Source organism: Neophocaena asiaeorientalis, unplaced genomic scaffold, assembly GCF_003031525.2.
Source record: "Neophocaena asiaeorientalis asiaeorientalis breed wild unplaced genomic scaffold, Neophocaena_asiaeorientalis_V1.1 scaffold123, whole genome shotgun sequence".
Taxonomy (NCBI): Eukaryota; Metazoa; Chordata; class Mammalia; order Artiodactyla; family Phocoenidae; genus Neophocaena; species Neophocaena asiaeorientalis.
Window position 1 is genome coordinate 12,369,718 of NW_020173666.1, and position 21,141 is coordinate 12,390,858.

The 21,141-nt window shown below is 44.6% G+C and overlaps 1 protein-coding gene across 1 annotated transcript in view; it reads left to right on the forward strand.

The window, feature by feature from the left end:
* The window catches only part of TULP4 (TUB like protein 4), a 169,853-nt gene that overhangs the window by 115,293 nt on the left and 33,419 nt on the right, over window positions 1-21,141 (forward strand). Inside the window, exons 4-6 of the mRNA XM_024747852.1 lie at window positions 11,032-11,212; window positions 13,577-13,711; window positions 17,157-17,323. Of these exons, the coding sequence (XP_024603620.1) occupies window positions 11,032-11,212; window positions 13,577-13,711; window positions 17,157-17,323 (483 nt within the window). The remainder of the gene's footprint in view (window positions 1-11,031; window positions 11,213-13,576; window positions 13,712-17,156; window positions 17,324-21,141) is intronic.

Genomic DNA, 21,141 nt, shown 5'->3' on the forward strand with positions numbered 1-21,141 from the left:
TTTCAGTCTTGGCTATTGCAAACAGTGCTGCAGTGAACATTGAGGTGCATGTATCCTTTCAAACCATGTTTTTCTCCAGAGAATAGGACCAGGAGTGGGATTGCTGGATCATATGGTAGCTCTATTTTTCGTTTTTTAAGGAACCTCCATACTGTTCTCCATAGGGGCTGTACCAATTTACATTCCCACCAACAGTGTAGGGGGGTTCCCTTTTCTCCACACCCTCTCCAGCATTTATTGTTTGTAGATTTTCTGAGGATGGCCATTCTGACTGGTGTGAGGTGATACCTCATTGTAGTTCTGATTTGCATTTCTCTAATAATTAGCGATGCTGAGCATCTTTTCATGTGCCTCTTGGCCATCTGTATGTCTTCTTTGAAGAAATGTCTATTTAGGTCTTCTGCCCATTTTTTGACTGGGTTGTTTGTTTCTTGGATATTGAGCTGCATGTGCTCTTTGTAAATTTTGGAGACTAATCCCTTGTTGGTAGCATCATTTGTGAATATTTTCTCCCATTCTGTGGGTTGTCTTTTCGTTTTGTTTGTGGTTTCCTTTGCTGTGCAAAAGCTTTTGAGTTTATTTTTTATTTTATTTGTTTATTTTTGTTTTTATTCCATCACTCTGGGAGATGAATCGAAAAAGATATTTCTGTGATTATTCTCCTTATGTCAAGGAGGGTTCTGCCTATGTGTTCCTCTAAGAGTTTTATAGTATCTGGCCACCATCACCCTGGTACCAAAGCCGGACAAAGACACTATAAGAAAAGAAAATTACAGATAAATATCCCTGATGAACATAGATGCAAAAATTCTCCACAGAATATTAGCAAACTGAATTAAACAGCACATTAAAAGGATCTTACACAACAGTCAAGTGGGATTTACCCCTGGGATGCAAGGATGTTCAACATTATAAGTCAATTAATGTGATACACCACATTAACGGAATATAGGATAAGAACCGTGTTCTCAATAGATGCAGAAAAAGAGCATTTGACAAAATCCAGCACCATTTCAGGATAAGAAAACTCTAAACGAGGAATAGAAGGAAATTAATTCCACATAACGAAGACCATACATGAGAATTCCACAGCTAATATCATACTCAGTGGTGAAAAACTGAAAGCTTTTGCTCTGCGATCAGGAACAAGATGATACCTGCTCTCTTTACTTTTATTTGACAAAATACTAGAAGTCTTAGGGCAGTTAGGCAAGAAAAACAAAGAAAAGACATTCAAATAGAAACCATGACATAGTTTTATATGTAGAAAACCCTAAAGACTACACATACACAAAAAAACTGTTAGAATAAATGAATTCAGTAAAATTGCAGGATCCAAAAATCAGTGTACAGAAATCAGTTGCATTTTTATATACTAGCAATGAACTCTCTGAAAAGGAAATGAAGAAAACAGTCCCATTTACAATTGCATCCAACGGAATAAAATGCTTAGGAATAAACTAGATTAAGGAGGTGAAAGACTCGTACACTGAAAACTATCAAACATTGAGGAAAGAAATTAAAGAAGACACCAATAAATGGAAAGACATCCCGTGTTCATGGACGGGAAGACTTACTATGGTTAAAGTGTCCATAGTGCTCAAATCTATTTACAGATTCAGTGCAATCCTTATCAAAATCCCAATGGCATTTTATACAGAGATAGGGAGAAAATTCTAAAATTCAGATGAAGCCACAAAGGTCCTAGACTAACCAAAACAGTGTCGTGAAAAAGAACAAAGCTGAAGGAATCACACTTCCTGATTTCAAAGTACATTACAGTGCTATACCAAATATAACGTTACGGTACTGGCGTAAACACCAATGGCATAGAGACCAGTGGAACAGAAATTTAACCCATATGTAGTCAACTGATCTTCAGCAAGGGTGCCAAGAATATACAGTGAAGAAAGGGTAGTCTCTTCAATACATGGTTCTAGGAAACTGGATATCCACATGCAAAAGGATAAAATTGGACCCTTATACCATATACAAAAATCAACTAAAAAATGGATTAAAGATTTAAACACAAGATCTGACACCGTAAAACTCCTAGAAGAAAACATAGGGGACACTTCATGACATTGGTCTTGGCAATGATTTCTTGGATATGACACCAAAAGCATAGGCCGCAAAAGCAAAATTAGCGAAGTAGGGCTATATCAAACTAGGAAGTTTCTGCACAGCATAGAAAACAATTAACAGAGTGAAAAGGCGACCTGTGGAATGGGAGAAAATATTTGCAAACCACATATGTGGTAAGTAGTTAGTATCCAAAATATATAAAGAACTCCTTCCACTCAATAGCAAAAAAAATTAAAAATAATGAAAAATTAATAAAGTATAGAAAAACAAAGAGAAAAGCCAGAATAAAAAATGGGCAGAGGACTTGAATAGACTTACATTGACCTCGAAAGAGTCCTTACATTGACCAACAAGTATATGAAAGATGCTCAGCGTGACTCATCATCAGGAAATACAAATCAAAACCACTGTCCGATATCACCTTATACCTGTCAGGATGGCTGTTATTTAAAAAAAGAAAAAACAGTGCTGGCAAGGATGTGGAGGAACTGGAACCCTTGTGCACTGTAGTGAGAATGTAAAACGTTGCAGGTACGGAAGTTCCTCAAAAAATTAAAAGTAGAACTACCACATGACCCAGCAATCCCGCTTGTGGCTGTGTATTCAAAAGAATTGAAAACAGGGTCTTAAAGAGGTATTTGCACAGCCATGTTCATTGCAGCATTATTCACTATAGCCAAGATGTGGAAACAACCTAAATGTCCATCAGTGAATGAAAAGATAAAGAAAATGTCATATATTCTTACAATGAAATATACACATACAGTGAAATACTGTCTTAAAAAGGAAGGCTAGGGGCTTCCCTGGTGGCGCAGTTGGTTGAGAGTCCGCCTGCCGATGCGGGGGACGTGGGTTCGTGCCCCGTTCCGGGAAGATCCCACATGCCGCGGAGCGGCTGGGCCCGTGAGCCATGGCCGCTGAGCTCTGGCGCGTCCGGAGCCTGTGCTCCGCAACGGGAGAGGCCACAACAGTGAGAGGCCCGTGTGCCGCAAAAAAAAAAAAAAAAAAAAAGGAAGGCTAAATAATATATTAAAAAACCTTGAGGACATTATGCGAAGTGAAATGATCCAGTCACTAAAGTCCAAATACTTCATGATCTCATGTATATGAGGTATCTAAAATAATCAAACACATAGAAGCAGAGAGTAAAATTGTGGTTGCCCAGGGCTGGAGGGAGAGGAGAACAGGGAATTGAAGTTCAGTTGCTATAAAGTTTCAGTTATGCGAGATTAACAAGTTCTAGAGATCTTTTGCACAGCGTTTTGCCTGTAGTGAATGATATTGTACACTTAAAACTGTATTGTATACTTAAAAATTTATGAGTGTAGATCTCGTATTAAGTATTCTTACCACAATTTTTTTAAAAAGATATGTATTTTTTTAAATTGGTAGTCTAAATTATTTTAAAGTCAATTTCTTGTCAGTTTAGTGTTATATTGTCTTCATATGCTTATATTAATACCACAGCATGGCAGTGGCCTTGGTTCTGACGCAGAGCCCTTGCAAGAATGGCGGTCTTTGTCCGGATGGCTGCACTACAGGATTGAGCTTCCCAGGGTTCCCTTTGGCATTCCTAAACCTTGAATGCCTTGCTGCTCTGACAGCCCTACCATTGGCATTGAATACATCCTGGTGTCATTTTAGAGGGAGGTGATGTGTGTCACTAAGAGTGACAGACACTCTCCTGACTAAATGCTAGGCAGGCCCCACTCTTCTTGACTGGGCCTCAGCCTTGGCCTGTCAAAACTAGATTCACATCACAAATGTTTCATTCTCTCTCTCTCTCTCTCTCTGTCTTGAACAAACACTAGCATAGTTTCTGTCCATGCAAGGCTGTGTAGCTAAAGATGACAACTCCAGCCTTCCGATGTTCTTGCCTGGGAAAGCTCGAGGCTGCCGGAAGAATTACAGCACCTAAAACTAGGGCCCCTGTCTCCCAGTCTCTGGACCCTAACTAGCAAAACCCAGATGGCCTAATGACACTGACAGTCCCCACCTCCCACTTTTGGCAAAATTTCCACTTCCCTGGCTCTGCTCTAGCCCCCGCCTCCCTCGCTGCTCTCTCATTCTCCCTTTAAAATGCACAGTCATGTCTGCACTAGTGGAAGTTGGGTTCACCTCCTTCTTATTGCAGTAGTGATTACTGGGTAAAAATCTGTCCTTACCTCCTTGACTAGTGTCCGGCTTCGCTGATCTTTGACACCAGTCACAGGTGCTGTTGGGTCTGCCCTCATCACCGTGTACCCTGACAGCTACCGTTGAGTCGGAAGACCGTCACTGTCCTCTGACCAGGAAATCGTTTCCTCTGAGCCCTTTTGTTGAAGTTTATTAGTAACCACAGGAGGAATTACTGTTTCCGTATACTGAGAAATATATTTAGATATGTTTCAAAGATTTGGAGCATTTTGAAACAGGAAAGGATTTGAGAGCGCATCTAATATACCTCTTTTAGATGACAGAAGAGAACAAATACTCAGGAAGGTAAACGATCAATTCGAAGTTGCATAAGTATTTAGGAGTCAAAATAGAACCAGACCCCTAGCCATCCAACTCCCAGTTCTGAGTTCTATGCAAAGAAAAGGATGTTTCCCCAGAAGATTTAAGACTGTCTTTACCAAACAGGTTAAGCAGACTTCAGCGTCACCTAGCACCTCTTTCCCAATCCAAGGACCACGTGGTAAGTGGCCTGGGTGTTTTCACCCCGCTCCAGAGATCTGATATGGAGCTGTGCTCCTGAAACTTTTCTCTCTACCTCATTCCCTGTGTAGTAAATATATTTTAATAGTATATTCACATGGTATATAATTCTAACTGTTCAAAAGGCTATATGATGAAAAGTTCCATTTTCCCCACTATCCTCAAGCCACCCACTTCTGTTCCCCAGAGGTAATTGTTGTTTCCAGTTACCTGTGTATCCTTCTGGAGGTATCCTGTTTTTAAATTAGTTCTCTAGTCATTCTGTTCCCCACCCCACCCCCAGAAATCATGTGTAGGTGTCTTAAAAGGGTGAACAAACTTTAAAATGGAGCCTGGAGGATTTGGGGAAGAACGTTCTAGCAATGGGAATTATCTAACATTAAATTCAGTACCTGAGGCAGATAGAATATCTCCTTCTCTGAAAATCTTTGAACTTGGCGTAGTCTCTCATCTTTATGGGTTCGTTTATAAGCAGTTATTCTGCAGTGAGGAGATGAAATGGCTTCAAAATTACATGTTTGGACCAAAGATACAAATTTTTATTCTATATTTTGGGTGAGATTTCTTTCCCATATTTATCAGAATAAGTCTTAAAATGTCCATTTTAGAAATGCATGTTACAGTCAATTGTGAAATTATATTTCATCTTTATTTTTTGAACCAGGAAATACTCTGTTAATCAACTGAACAATTCTGTCCTTTACAACTGTCTGATTTCAATGACTATTTCCTTAGTTGCAAAATACTCAAATCTGGCCTTGAAGCACATTTACAAGCTAGTGTTCTGAAACCCAACAGGGAGGTCTTTTCAAAACAAAAGTTTTACTTTGGTGGCATCTCAGGACAGAAGGTTCCTTCTAAAGAGCAAAGGGACATCACGGCCTGTCCCTTCACTCCTCCCTCCACAGTAGTGCATTTAGACATTTGCCACCAACGGAGCTGAAGTTACTGCAGGCGTATCTCAGGGATGTTGTGGGCTTGGTTCCAGACCACTGCAGTAAAGTGAGTCAGACAAATTTTTTAGGTTTCCCAGTGCATATAAAAGTTATGTTTACACTATACCGTGGTCTGTCAAGTGTGCAACAGCGTTATGTCTAAAAGAACAATGAACATACCCTAATTAAAAAAAGACTTTTTAAAAAAAATAATTTTTATCTTTGGCTGTGTTGGGTCTTCGTTTCTGTGCGAGGGCTTTCTCTAGTTGCGGCAAGCGGGGGCCACTCTTCATCGCGGTGCGCGGGCCTCTCACTGTCGCGGCCTCTCGTTGCGGAGCACAGGCTCCAGATGCGCAGGCTCAGTAGTTGTGGCTCACGGGCCCAGTTGCTCCACGGCATGTGGGATCTTCCCAGACCAGGGCTCGAACCCGTGTCCCCTGCATTGGCAGGCAGGTTCTCAACCACTGCACCACCAGGGAAGCCCTAAAAAAGACTTTATTGCTAAAAAATGCTAACCATCATCTGAGTGAGTCGTAACCTTTTGGCTGGTGGAGGGCCTTGTCTCCGTGTTGGTGGCTGCTGGCTGGTCAGGCTGGTGGCTGCTAAGGCTGGAGTGCCTGCGGTAGTTCTTAAAGTGAGACAGCAGTGACGTCTGCCCCATCAGTTGACTCTTCCTTTCATGAACCATGTCTCTGTAGCATGCATTCTATGCACAGTAGAACTTCTTTCAAAATCAGAGTCAGTTCTCTCAAACCCTGCTTTATCAACTAAGTTTATGTCATATTCTAGATCCTTTGTTGCCATTTAAATCATCAGTTAAGTTCGCCATCTTATGTGGACACGGTTTGTGATGCCCCAAAATAATTACAGTAGTAACCTCCAAGGTCACTGGTCACAGATCACTCTAAAAAATATAATAATGAAAAAGTTTGAAATGTTGTGAGAATTACCAAACTATGACACAGATACACAAAGTGAGCGAATCCTGTTGGGAAACGGGCACTTGCTTGGCACAGGGTGGCCACAGACCTTTAATTTATAAAAAAAAGAACACAGTATCTGCAAAGTATAATAAAATAAGGCCTACCTGTAGTAGGAAAATCACTTTGTTATCCTCTCCCCCAGCTTTAAATCACAAAAGCAAATAAATGGGGCAAAGTCAATTCCTTTTGTAGCTAGTTCCAATGCTACTGGTTAAAGTCTACTACAAAAAAGGTGAACAGTTATAGAAGCACATATTTTTATAGTTGAAATCTCCTGATACGGTCTTTATTCGAGAATTTAGATGCGTACCAGTCTCCAAAGGTAAAATCACTGGTGATATATGTCATCACTGGTTCCAAAACATAAATCTTTTGAATGATTTGCTGTCTTCTTCCTACCTCCTTTGGTCTGTGGCTTGGTTCGTTTTTAATTGCTGGTGATAATTGTGTTACATTTTAAAATAATTACATCTAAAACTAGCTTAGAATGGAGTACATTTAAATGGAGAGATTATATGTGGATACCACAATTTTTTAAACATTGCATTGATACTAAGCACTGCCCTGCAATAGTGTCCCCCGTCCCTGAGGGACCGCCGTTGAACTGGTGTGGCCTGAGGACTAGCAGGTTTCTGCCACCTTCTTTGGTTCTTAGTGCACCCGTTACAGAGGGAGCATTGTCCCTGCCCCTCTGTGAAGCCTGCAGTCCAGTAGAGAAAACAGCAGGAAAAATATGAGACAGAAATTTATATCATCCATAACTGAAAGTGTTTTGGAGGCCAATTTTATGGGAGGATTTGAGCACTGGTTTAGTTTAAAGAAGAAAGGAAAGAAGTTGTTGCTTCATTTGTAGGAAAATTTGGGCAAAGGCCAAAGCTTTGGGCAGAAATTTGTTTGCTAATAGTCACTGGGCATCCGCTCATGCCAAGCAGCATGGGAGAACCTGGGGGTGCAGGCCTGCCCTCAAGAACCTCATGGTTTAATGGGAAAGACAGACATGCAAAAACAGTGTTGTGGGAGCCATGGTTAGAGTGAGGTTAATTCTGTGTAGGGGGCCCCAAAAGCCTCGTCTGAGCACCTGTAACGTATCAGACACCATACTGGACACTGGAGATAAAGCCACAGTCTTTGCTGGCAGGGGACCTGCTGTGTGTGGGGGTCAGGCGATGGGTGAGGTTATGAATCTCATCTGGGACATGTTGATTCGGAAGGGCCTGGCCTTCGACACATCCAGGGGTAGGCGGCTGGCAGGCAGTTGGACCTGTGAGTCTGGAGCTTAGGGGAATGGCCTGGGCAGGAAGCCAGCCCTGAATGGGGTCCTTGAGGCTGTGGATGTGACTCTGACCTCCTAGAAAGGGAAGGAGGTCTGGGGCCAAGCCTAAAAGAGGAGACAGAGCCTGGGAAAAAGGAGCCGGCACCATTCTGTCCAGAGCACCAGAATTAAGGAGTGGAAGCTGCAGAGATGGATGCATTTGCCAGCGTGTGTATTTATTATTATTAGACGTTTCTGTCTTGTTCTCTTGAAGTCCTTGGCTCATAGAAGCGTTATCTCATTGGAAATGATTAGGCATGAAAAGAACTTGTAATAGAGGAGATTTTTGAAAATCTGATTTTATGTCATATCAGTGTTCTTCAGTTATCTGACACACTTGTTCCAAAACAGAGTAACTTCCTCCATCACTGCTTGACAACCCGACTGTTAGGGTTGCCTTTTTCCTTCTCTCTGATCTTAACAGTGCATTATCTCTCCAGAGAGATGTAGTCGGAGTCGATTAATGATGGGGGATTTGGCAGCTGGTTTTTTTTTTGTCCTCTTTTGCTTTACTGTGATGTTGAACACTGAAAACTCATTAAGCCACCAGGCCTTTATTCAGGAATTAGATGGTGTCTGTTCTTCTCCAAAATGGAAAAATGCGAGTGTTACTCAAAAGATGCTTCATCTCCTCCTTCCCTTCACAAACCCTGCCATGTGTCATCGGATATGACAGGCCCTGAGGAGATTGCCCCGATCAGAGCAGACATAGTCCGTGTCCTCAGAAGCTTGCAGTCTAGCATGGGAGTCAGACAAGTGAAATAATCCCACAGTCAGATATGAGAATAGCCAGTGGAGACTGTGGGAGCCATAACAGGAGGGGTCTGGGAACTTGTTTGGGGTTGATACGTTTTAATCCTGGGTACTTGAGAAGAATGATTGTTTGCTCTTGCCTGCTAATGAGCTACGTTTAGGAGAAACAAAGTCACAGGTGATGAAATAACCCCTTCACGTACACCATGGTACAGGGCTGCCCTTCAGACATGCTTGAACAAATGGGTGAGGATGTGGAAAGGGGAGAAGAAAAGCCTGCTTCCTGGGATGTTGCCTTACAGTGGGGTTCCCACACGTCTTTTTCTTCTGAAATATGTAAATTGTACATTTCAGTTGAAGTTACAGGAGGTCACGTTCCATATTTATCTTCTCTGCAAACTGCTCAGGAAGCATATTCAGTGTCTGCCTCTGCCAGGGCTTCAGTGGCTCTGACCCACTGCTCCAGTGTCTGCCTCTCTCTGCCCGTGTCACATGAGGTCTTTGTGGACATGCTGGTGGATACTGTTTGTTTTCTCTGTTGGCAGCCAAGAATTCAGCTTTTTCTGAAATGATTTTTACTGTGTTCCTATTATGTGTTATCTGTTTTTTCCTTTAAGCAGCGTTTGATGATGATTCATCACTGGCCTTGGGGGAAAACTGTTTTAGCTTCTTTTTTTTTTTAAGTTTACAATCATTAAAAATGTAGATCATGTTTAAAGTTTTGTTGTTTTTTTTTTTTTTTGCGGTACGCGGGCCTCTCACTGTTGTGGCCTCTTCCGTTGCGGAGCACAGGCTCTGGATGCGCAGGCTCAGCGGCCATGGCTCACGGGCCCAGCCGCTCCGCGGCATGTGGGATCTTCCCGGACCGGGGCACGAACCCGTGTCCCCTGCATCGGCAGGCGGACTCTCAACCACTGCGCCACCAGGGAAGCCCTAAAGGAATATTTGATGGACAATTGGTTTATCTAAAGCAGCTCTAAATTCTGTGAGCATATTACTGCTGAAATGAAATACATCTTCCCTTGCAATTAATCTCTCGTAATCATCAGGATAATTGCCTATTGATTGTCACTGACTTTAATTCACTCGTGTAACCGTAAATACTTATTGAGTGCCTACTGTACCCAAAGCTCTGTTAGGTGCCAGTGGTACAGCTGTGGACGGTCTTGGCCCTCAAGGAGCTCAGTGTCAAAATCTAGAAAGCAAAAAGTAGTATGGACCTAAAAGTCTTAAATAACTTTCCCTTTGTATAGATCCTGGTATGGTTCTCCCAATGAGTTGTTGGTGGATAGACAGATGTCATTAGACACAAAAGATACCAAGATTTCAATGCCGGCAGACACAGAAACCGCAGAGCCTAGCACACAAAGCAGGAGATAACACGGTGTACTCCTCAGGGAGGTCCTGCTTCCCAGGCCCCAAGCGTCCCCTCAGGGTCGTCCAGTGGGATGACGCCCGTCGGGGGGGGCTTTGAGCAGCCACGAGCAGCTCCTCTAACGCTCCGATGGAGGGCGTCTGCCGCCGCCCAGTCTCCCTCTGCATGCTTGTGCTTAAGCCCTGGCTGTGTGTCTGCCTGCGGGCCGGGTGACTGGGGGGGGCCCTAGGAGCGGCCCTCAGCACACAAGGCGTCAGGCCTGTCTCAGCTCCATGCCGGCAGTACTGGCGCTTACCTCCCAGGATTGTTTTGACAGTTAGTGAGGTAAACTGGTTAGAAAAGTGCGTAGCCCAAAGTAAGCACTTAATGAATGTGTTAATATCATGAATTCATTGTAACATTATTACTTAAATACATCAACACCATTATTAGTCTCAGTGAAATAGAACGTGAGATAGAACTGTGTTCTATCTCCTTCCTACAGTTTTTCTTTAAGAGATTTTTAACAATGAACCGCTGCTGCTGCTTTTTTTTTTCAAGAAAAATAAGAGAATATCATCCTCTTCTTAGCCCTCCTCCTTCAACCAAAAAAGCAAAACAAAGAAAAACAACCCACAGAAGGTGAAACAGTGATTTTGCTGGTGTTTGAAAACGTCCACGTAACATAATGAATGTATTTATTATAGCATTAGTCACGTCTCACTAATAGAGGACTGAAATTCTTCCAGTAACAGGCCAGCTAAGCTTCCGCCACTTCCTGCTCTGTGTATTTCCTCAGTTGCTTACCTGGTCTCTTTCTTTAGTCCTGGTGGACAAGTCAAGGTGGTGAGCTTTGCCAGAAACCACAGACCTTCCTCCCCGTCCGTCACGGGTCCTGGTCCTTGGTTGCAGGTGCTGTTTGGCACGGCTGACGGGCAGGTGATCGTCATGGACTGCCATGGCAGGATGCTGGCCCACGTCCTCCTGCATGAGTCAGACGGCATCCTCAGCATGTCTTGGAACTACCCCGCCTTCCTAGTGGAGGACAGCAGCGAGAGTGACACCGACTCCGATGACTACTCCCCGCCCCAAGGTAGCTCGCGGGCTCCGTGGGGACAAGAGTGTGGAAGGAGAATGAACCCATCCGCAGGGGAAGGGACAGGCCCACCGTGCGCACGGCTCCCTAACCTACTGGGCAGGGTTCTCAACGGAAGTGCAAGGCAGAACTGGCCTAATCTCTGTTCTTGGTTGGACCGTCTTCTCTCTGCCATCCCTTTTTGCAGAATCACTGGTCAGGTTGATGAAGCTCCATTGGCTTAGGTTTTCCTAGATATAAAACAAGACTTATGGCCGTTTCCATGTCCCTGGGGTGTCGTGGGACTTAGCTGCTTAGTGAGAGTAGAGAGAGCTGACGATGAAAAATGCTGTGCTATTATTCTTATACCCTAATCTGTGGTGTTTCAAATCCCTAACGTTATTAAAGCCCGTAGCTTTAGTTGTGCGAGGAAAGGATTAGCTCTGCCCGTAGTGAAGGCCAGTTTACACTGGGCTGGTATCCATGCCCCTGTCTTTCTTATTTCAGGCAGAAGGTCTGGGCTTCCTCAGTTCAGGTGAACCTGCCGCCCTCACCCCCCGCCCCCAGGCCTCACAGTGACATTAGAGTAGATGACGTCAGAGTTTTTTAACATTTGGACCAGTAATGAAAGATTGTTTCAGACCCTTGGTGGGGATAATTTCAGGTTCCAGCTTCCTTCACCCCTTGCAGTGTGTCTTAGCCCCCAAAGCAGAAGCCTTTGGTGTCGACGCTGGCCATCACCAATGTCGGCCCTCAGCACTGGTCCACTCAGGGCTCTGGCTCTTCCCCAGTGTCCCATCCCCTGCTCCAACCTCTTTTTTTAAAAGGAGAATATGTTACGAATAGTGGAAGGAAGAGACTCCCCGTGGTCACCTGCTGCAGGGCTTCCAGGCAGCTGTGCTCACACGGCTGGCTGAGTGCCCTTAATGGGCTGAAGGCACACGCTGGACGAGGTCTACCCTGCCCTGTGACTGTGGGCATGTTCAGCCTGTGAAGGGCTGGTCCAGGGAGAGTATTTTTAACTTTCTCCCCCATCAGCATCTGCCCTCACTGGAACTTGGAGTCTTCTCCCTCTTGTCCCAGACGTGATAAAGTGTCATGCTTCCCAGAGACGTACACATATACATTGCCATTCATGCAGTTAGGGAGAAGGCAGCGTTCAGACGGGTAATGAGAGATTGTTTCAGACCCTGTGAAAAAAGTGTAGATTGGCGGTAGTGTTTCAGGATTGGTGGGTGTCGGGAGGGAGAGCGTTCTTCGCTCCTGGAAATCCATCACCTCGTGGGGCCCCAGCCTTGAGCGAAGTGCCGATCCATCCTCCACCTCGTGGCAATGAAACCAGTGTCTTTCAGCCTTGGACTCGGCATCCTTTTAAAACAGAACTTTGCTAGATTGAATGCATATTTGCTTATCCACATTTATTAGGGGAAGAAACAAGATCCAGAGATCAAGTTGCTAAAGCAAGTCCAGAGTAAGTCTCGGAGCAGAACGCAGTTCCTGGCTACTACGCTAACCTGTTGCCCTCTTCAGAAGCAGAGGCCAGTTTGGAGGATGACTGGGATTTACCATTCAGATAGAGCAGGGTGTTTCTTGGTGGCCTAGGGAATTTGAGCACAGAGGTAGGTACCTGCAGCATCTTAAAAGTGAAGCAAAGGAGAGTCATAACTGGGGATCCTCCACAGGCGGGGCTGAGCGTGGTGAGCGAGCAGAGATCAGGCTGGCCCGCCCTGGGTGGGAGAATACAGAGCATCATCCCTCACGGCTCCTTCCTTAATGCACAGTCTCCTCGCACGCACGAAGCAGGGTTCCCTTCTGCTGGCCGTGCACTGGGTGTGAGCCACATCCGACCTTGGCCTTCTCTCCAGATGTGGGGTCTCTTCTGGTAAAAGCAGAGAGCTCATGGTGGCTGTAATGTTCAGTGAAAGTGTGTTCAGTGTTGAAAGGCAGCTTTTCTCTGTACATTGGACCAGGATTAAGAAAACGTTTTCGTCCCTCTTCGCACCATCCTTATACGTCACGTGACATTAAAATAATTTACGTTTGCACATCATCAGAACCATGTAAACCCGTGACCACAGGGGTTAATAAACTCTGCATGCACGCTCTCAGCACGGCATACAGAGCCCAGGGAGCCCTGCTCGGTGCCCTTGGGGCTTCGGCCCCCAGCGCCTCTCATTCCAGGGGGCTCCGGGAAGCGCCCCGGATGCTCCGTGTAGTTCCTGAGTGCTGTGCAGCATTGCCTTACTTGGTAATGTCCCAGCCCAGAGTCTGGTCTGCACTGTTGGGCAGTTTCGAGGCCCTCCGCAGGATTGCAGCACGCGGGCCTGGATTCCGGTCACGTGCTTGTTGCCTCGTTTTCACTCGGCACTTCTGTCCCCGCAGATGGCCCGGCGGCGTATCCCATCCCAGTACAGAACGTCAAGCCGCTGCTCACCGTCAGCTTCACCTCAGGAGACATCAGCTTGATGAACAACTATGACGACTTGTCTCCTACTGTCATCCAGTCGGGGCTGAAAGGTACGGATCAGCCCGAGTGGCCAGCCTTCCGAGCTGGGCGTCACAGCCAGGCCTGTTGACCCCCGACCTCTGTAGTGGCCTCTTCCAGGCTTAATGGAGTCTGTTCACTCCTCTGCTTAGCTGACAAGTCGATTCCTATGTGGTCTCACCTTGAGGAGGGATTCCTGACAGTCCCCTTCGTCTTCACCTGCCCTTCTTCCCCCACGGCAGGAGCGATCCTCTCGGGTGTGGGCCGCTTGCCTGCAGCCAGCACTGCGGGTTTTGGGCGGCAGCACCTGCCGTGCCTGCGGCAGCAGGTGACACACAAGACAGCCGAGGCCTCGGTGTGAAGGTCAGCAGTCAGGGGCTGATGCCTTCCTGAGGGACGTTAATGAAACGCTGTCTCAAGGGAAGACAGGCACCCTTAAGCATTCGCAGTGTTCTGAATTTTGCAATTCAGGAATACCGTTGAGGTTGTGCCTCTGAGGAGTTCTTTGGAAAAACAGTTCTGTCTCTTCAGGGTTGAATGGGGCAGTGTAGAAATTCCAGGGCTACTTCTGGTCCTCGAGGTTAAGGGACCTGCCATAATCTGAATGGGAGCCATTGTGGGGCCCGGCGGTGGGGAGGCAAACCAGAACCTTCAGTTCAGCTTGCTGCTGTCCTTCGAAACTGGCCATCAGACCAGAGTCCTGGCCGTGTTGCTTCTTGTCTGAATTGTTCAGGAATGCCAGGGATATGGAGAATCAAGTCCACATACTTAACTGTTGATTGGCGGGAATGCATCGTACCTGCCTGCACACCCCACAAGCACTTAATTCTGTTTCAGAACTATTGGATATTCTTGGAAACAAGTTAAACTCCCTCTTTTAAGTGTCCCATTTGCTGTTTCAAAACTATAATTGTAAGGAATTATTTAGCCTGTAAATTCCGGAGGGACACGTAGACGTCCTTCTTTATTATCACAAATGGACCCGTTAGGAGCTGAGTAAGTTTCTTTTTACGATGATGATGAACTTAAATTCCTTGGACTTTTCTGTAAATTATTCTCTGAATTTTCTGTCTTTCATGGAGCTAAAACAAAAAGGTAGTCATCATAAATTCTCTCATATATTTAGTGATCCAAGCTCTACTTTTGTTCTTCTAAAATTCTGTTTTTAAACCTTTTAACCAAGTTTATTAATTGCATCAGTACCTACCTCTAGTTCTGCCGTCCTGAACTTCGTTCTCTACCAAGTGTCTGACCGAAAATATCATAATTACCACTCAGTTCCTTTGTATTCTTTGTAGGGTGAGTTTTTCAAATTTTTCACCATCTTGGAAACTACCTATGGAAACTTTATTTTTTATTCCTTGGATGTATTCTTTTGTTCTCTATCAAACTAAATTATATTGGAGCAGCCCTTCTAACACATTCCCACAATGGGCATGAGAGGATTGGGAACATGAAGGTGAGGTGACTTGGGGAGGTGACCCAAAGTACCCCTCCCGAATGTGAAAGTTCTTGACTTGAGTTTTATCCTAAAAATACAGGCAAATTTAGCATTCTTGTGATGACCTAACTAGAAATCTCAGTCTGATCTCAAGATGTTTTCAATCATTTATGCCCTCATGACACGAGATGCTTTTGCACTGTCTTCCCAATTTCAGAAAGTTAGGTGATGTTTCAGTAAATTGGTGTCATCCAGTAGGTGCTGCACGTAGGCAGTTTCTCTCTTCTGTCTTGGTTTCAGAATATTTCAGCCTTACGTGTGGTATGGACAGCAGTCGTTTTTTGAAAATTTATTTATTTTTGTTCACCGCTTTATGGGATATGTTAGTAAATACTGGGAACAGGTCGCCAGGTGCCATCAAAGATGGCTCACCGCAGCTTCTTCCATCTGCGGTAACCTGTCCCATCACAGACAGGTCGGTCGTTTGACTCGCAAGGTGCAGACGGTCCCTGACTTACCGTTGTTCAGCCTGGGGTTTTTCAACTTCATGACGGTGCAAAAGCGATATGCCTTTGGTGGAAACCGTATTTTGAATTTTGATTTTGGATCTTTTCCCAGGCTAGTGACATGCAATCCCATCCTCTCTCGTGATGCTGGGCAGCGGCAGCGAGCGGAGCTCCCAGGCAGCGCCACGATCACGAGGGTCAAAACCCGATACATTTAAAACCACTCTGTACCTGGACACTTTGTTTTTCACTTTCGGTACAGTAGTCAGTGAATTACGTGAGATATTCAACGCTTTATTATAAAATAGGCTTTGTGTGAGATGATTTTGCCCAACTGTAGGCTAATGTAGGTGTTCTGAGCATGTTTAAGGTGGGTGAGGCTAAGCTATGGTGTTCGGAAGGTTAGGTGTATTAAATGCATTTCCAACTTACAATGGGTTTATCCAGATGTAACCCTGTTGTAAGCCAAGGAAGATCTGTAGAGCGAAAGGGTCTAGTATTTCTTCTTTACTGTCTCGAAGAAACTTCATCAGAGAACTTTTCCAGCGATGAGAGGTGACTCCTGGTGTTCCCCAGCTTGTCACCAACACTGCAGTCTGTGTCATGTGCACAAAAGCTTACAGTGCTGGGCCCCTCGTGGTCTCCACGGCCAGCCCTCCCCCACCCCTGCCCACTCCATTTTCACCGCAGACTCGTGGGGTTGGGGAGACTTTGCCTTGCTGACGTTTGCTGAGGAAGTTCTGCCTTGAAGAAAGATCTGCTGAGTATCCCAGCTTCGGGGAATTCTGCTTATCACACAGTGAACTGTAAACTGCTTCACCTCATTTGGGGTTTTTACCCTTTATTGTGACTTTCCTCTTTCTTGAGGACGTAGCGGGGAGGGGGGAAAAAGACTATTTCCCCTCTACCCATCTTAGGCTCTCAGACCAGGTCCTGTAAGGTAGACTGACAAAAAACTGATTGACCAGAGAAAAACACACAGAAGCTTAGCAACACCTGCACCGTGTTTACCTGTGGAAGCACAGAGATGAGTAGCTCAAAGGGTTTAGATAGCATGTTAACAAAAGAACAGTACATTTTTTGGAGAAGTGACAAGGAGCAGACTTGAAGTTCCTAGGACAGCACATTGTGGGCAGGTAGTTATATGGGGGAGCTAACGGAAGATAAGGGCCAGTTAGTAAAGTTTGTTATGCAGAGTCCCCTGGTGTTGATAATGGTCTAGCGTTGTCACCAGTGGTTCATTTCTGTCCTTCCTGGTGGGGGATGGGTAGACACCTTCACAGATTTATGTCCTGCTTTTAGGCAAGTAGGGGGAAGGGAGAGAGCTTTTCTTCTATCTGCTTCTTCTCCATCACCTTCAGCTCTACGTAATTCTCATGCCAATGTGGCATATCTTGGGGTGCACACTCTGTTATCTTTCAAGGAAAAATAATTCAGTCATGAATTCAGACTCTGACCGAGCCAGAGCGTCTTTGCAGGGAAGCAAGGGTCCCACCCTCGTGCTGACCGTTTTCCTCTTTCTGATTTCAGAGGTGGTGGCCCAGTGGTGCACGCAGGGAGACCTCCTGGCAGTCGCTGGCATGGAGCGCCCGACCCAGCTCGGTGACCTTCCCAATGGCCCTCTTCTGAAGAGTGCCATGGTCAAGTTCTACAATGTTCGCGGGGAGCACATCTTTACACTGGACACGCTTGTGCAAGTAAGGATGTGTGCCAGACACCCGGCCGTGCCTCTGACGTGTTAGTTTGCACCCACCCTCCGTTAAATGCTCGTGAGCTGATTCTACTCATTGTGATTATCTTTGGCAGATTTTAATCTTTTGTTGACCTGAATTAAATTATGGGGTATAGACCAGAAGAAGTAAGGGAAAAAGAAGTTTTTGCCTGTTAACCAAAATACACCCATTTCCATTCCCAAATGAGTGCACAGTGAGTAAGCAGAGTGAGCTGGTGTTTATCATCATTCTGAAGTAAAAATCAGAAACTCGCAGAGAAGTAAATGCTGAATTTACATGTATTTGCTCTGATTTTGTTTGTTATGCCAGTAATGTACTTTTACAGTTAAACTAAATTATTGTTAAACAGTAAGTAAAAAAGCTTAAAGGTGTTTAAGGAAGTGTGCACATGTGGGCCCCTTTCTATTTGTTCTTATCTCCCAGAAAGCTTTAGACCGCCTCATTTCTGGTCTGGATCAGTTATGGTGAAGGCAGAATTCCACTACAGTGGAGTGGAGTGGAGTGGAGTCTGAGAGTGAGTTGATGGTTGATGGGGGTGATAATAAACTAGGGACTTACGTCCTAACCTTACCCAGCTCATCAGAGAGACAGGTATACCAGATTTGGGGAAATTTGTAATTAGGTGCAGGCATTAATTATTTAAGTGTATCTTTTTTTAATTGTAGTAAAATGCACATAACATAAAATTGACTGTCTTAACCATTTTTAAGTGTATTACATTATTTTGTAACCAATCTCCAGAATTTTTTCATCTTGCAAAACCGAAACTATCTATACCTTCTTGTTTGTATGAATTTGACTGTTCTACGTACCTCATATAAGTGGAACCATACAGTGTTTGTCTTTTTGTGTCTGGCTTACTTCACTTAGCAGAATGTCCTCGAGGTTCATCCACATCGTAGCCTGTGTCAGAATTTCATTCCTTTTTAAGGCTGGATAATATGCCATTGTATGTGTGCACTACATCTTGTTTATCCATTCATCCATCAGTGGACGTTTGGTTTCCTTCCAGCTTTTGGCTGTTATGAATAAAGCTGCTGTGAACAGGGATATACAAATATCTCTTTGAGTTGCTGCTTTCAGTTCTTTTGGATAAATGCCCAGAAGTCGAATTGCTAGGCTATCTGGTAATTCTGTGTCTGACTTTTTGAAGAGCTGCCATACTGTTTCATGGTGGCTGCACCATCTTACGTTCGCCCCAGCAGTGCACAAAGATTCCAGCTTCTCCACGCCCTCGCCAGCACTTGTTATTTTCTGGTTTTTTGGTGATAGCCGTCCAGATGGGCATGAGGTGTTATCTCGTGGTGGTTTTGATTTGTATATCTCTGAGGATTAGTTACGTTGAGCGTCTTTTCCTGTACTTGTTGGCCGTTTGTATATCTTCCTTGGAAAAATGTCAGTTCGAGACCCTTGCCCATTTCCTCATTGGATTGCTAGTTTTTTTGGTTGCTGAGTTGTCATAGGATTTAAATGTATCTTTTGACAGCGTAATATGTTCTGCGGGCAGATAAGCGTATTTGTCTGTTCGTTTGTTCAAGCACCCAGCAAACATATTTTGAGGGGCTCCTACGCAGCTGGCCCTGAGCTCAGAGCTCTGGGTGCTGGTGCATAGAACGCGATGCAGGAGCCCTTCAAGGTAGCAAGCTGAAATCAAGCGCCGGCCAGGGCAGGACAGCGTGGTTTTAAAGTGAGAGTCAACGTTGCCCAGGCCGCCTCTGCAACCCCGAGAGGCAGAAGTGGTACAGGCTGCCTGAAATGAGGAACTGGAGAGATTCATGTAGCAGAGAGACCAAAACTGGAAGGAATTCAGGGAACTGCGAAGGATGGTATAGAAATGGGCAGCCAGGGAACTTTGGTGGGTAGCATCTGCTCTATGACCTGAGACTGGCAAGTAATATAAAGTCGTCATAAGGCATGTTCAGGAAGAAGTGATAAACACAGGACGGGAAGCTGTGCTTGGATAGGAAATGCAGATTCCTATTTTAGAAGTGAAGTAGTTCTAGGTGATGAGGCGAACCCAGGAAGAGCTCAAGTGGAGCAGAGTTGAGGCCGTTAGCATGAGGCCAAGGTGTGTGGCAAAATAAAGGTGGATATTGGAGTCCCTATGGATTTGGGATTGAAGGAGAGATTACCTTGTTTACACAGTAATTGTTACCTTACTGCCAGGGCATTGCTTAATACCTCTGGCACGTGTTACACTTTTCTGTTTATTTGCCTTATTTTCTTAAAGTCAGAGGCCACGGTTTGTTCATTTTTCTGACCTTCACTGTGCTTAGAATGTAGTAGAAGCTCGACGGCCTTAACCATTGCAAAAGTTCTCATCAACTATCCCATGAAATTAACATAGGCCCTGAATTTAAACCATTTGAGGCTCGGGGATAAGAGAGGGGCTTGGCTCACCTTCCTTTGGAGAAAGCTATTCACACAGTGTCTCAGCTTTTTAATAAATTGTTGACTCTTTGTTCATTTGAGGGTCTGTTTCAACCCTTGGAAAGATCGCCTCCATAATATAAAGTTAAATAATGATGCTATTAAAAACCAAGTACAGTACTGATTATATGTAGCACTAACTTAACTGTTGTCTGTAGTGATTCTAGAATCACATGTCTGTACTGTGCCATTCAAGTTGTCCAAAGGCAGGAACGTTTTTATAGCAGGAAGGAAGTTAGGCAATTTATTGGGCTGTTTATAAAAAGAACTAAATGCAGTTTAGATCGGATAATTTATTTCCAAGTTAATGAGATTGTAGGTTATTGCGTACAAAGCCGTTGCCCAGCACAGACTTGCGGCAGCCTCATTTTAAAACTCATTCTCCTGAGTTACTCATGACAGCAATGCCTGTGGCTGAAGCTCCTAGAAGGAAATACACTGTAACTTATTTACTTTTCCTTCCTGTCATAATTTTAAAAGTCTAGAGCTGATCACACTCGGTGCTATCTGTAACCATCTACATGTAATTGCATATCTGATCCTTTGGCCACACATTTTGAGGGTTAGTACCACTGACTGAAGTTCACAGGCTTCGGTAATTCAGGTCTGTGTGTTTTTTGTTTGGTTGGATGGTTGGGTTTTTTGGGTGGGTTGGTTGGTTTGTGTGTGTGTTTTAGCTTTATGAACTTTTTTTGCAATACAGGCAAGTTGGTGGAGTTGCCTTATATTCTGTAAGGTTCAGGTGTTGATGTAAGATACTTGGGTAAAAAAATTAAAAGAGGAAGATGGTAGGTGTGGGAACCGAAAAATCAAGTGATGGGGCGCATTTACGGCCATAGACTTCCAGGCTCTTGAAGGAGAATTCTTTAGCAAAACTATTTTTGCCTTTTTTTTAATTGAGAATTAATTGTACCTGTTCTCTCAAAGCTGCCACATGTGTGTTTTTCCCATTGTTTGCCGTAAGTAGCCGAGAAAGTCCCTTCGGGGCTATCTGCTTATAAAATACAAGAACGGCCTGTTCTTTCAAAACGGAGATTGGGGCTACTGAATCCTGAGCTAGCTTTTATTACTGCAGCTTAGTTGGTGGCCAGGTCATCGTAACTTAATATTCAAAATTGTCCATGGCTCCAGCCAACACAGTTTTACGGTGAACAGTCACCACCTTGGTCTATTTAAAAGTGAACTCTGCTGGAAGGCTTTCCTCCTGTGTACCCGCCTGTACAAACATTAAACACCCCCTTATACCAGGGGCTGTGAAACGTTTGAAGTGCATTTCCTCTAAGACAGAGATCCCCACCTTCTTTCTAGGGGAGCTCAGAAAGGAGGGAAAGCGATTGGGAGACAGGAGACCC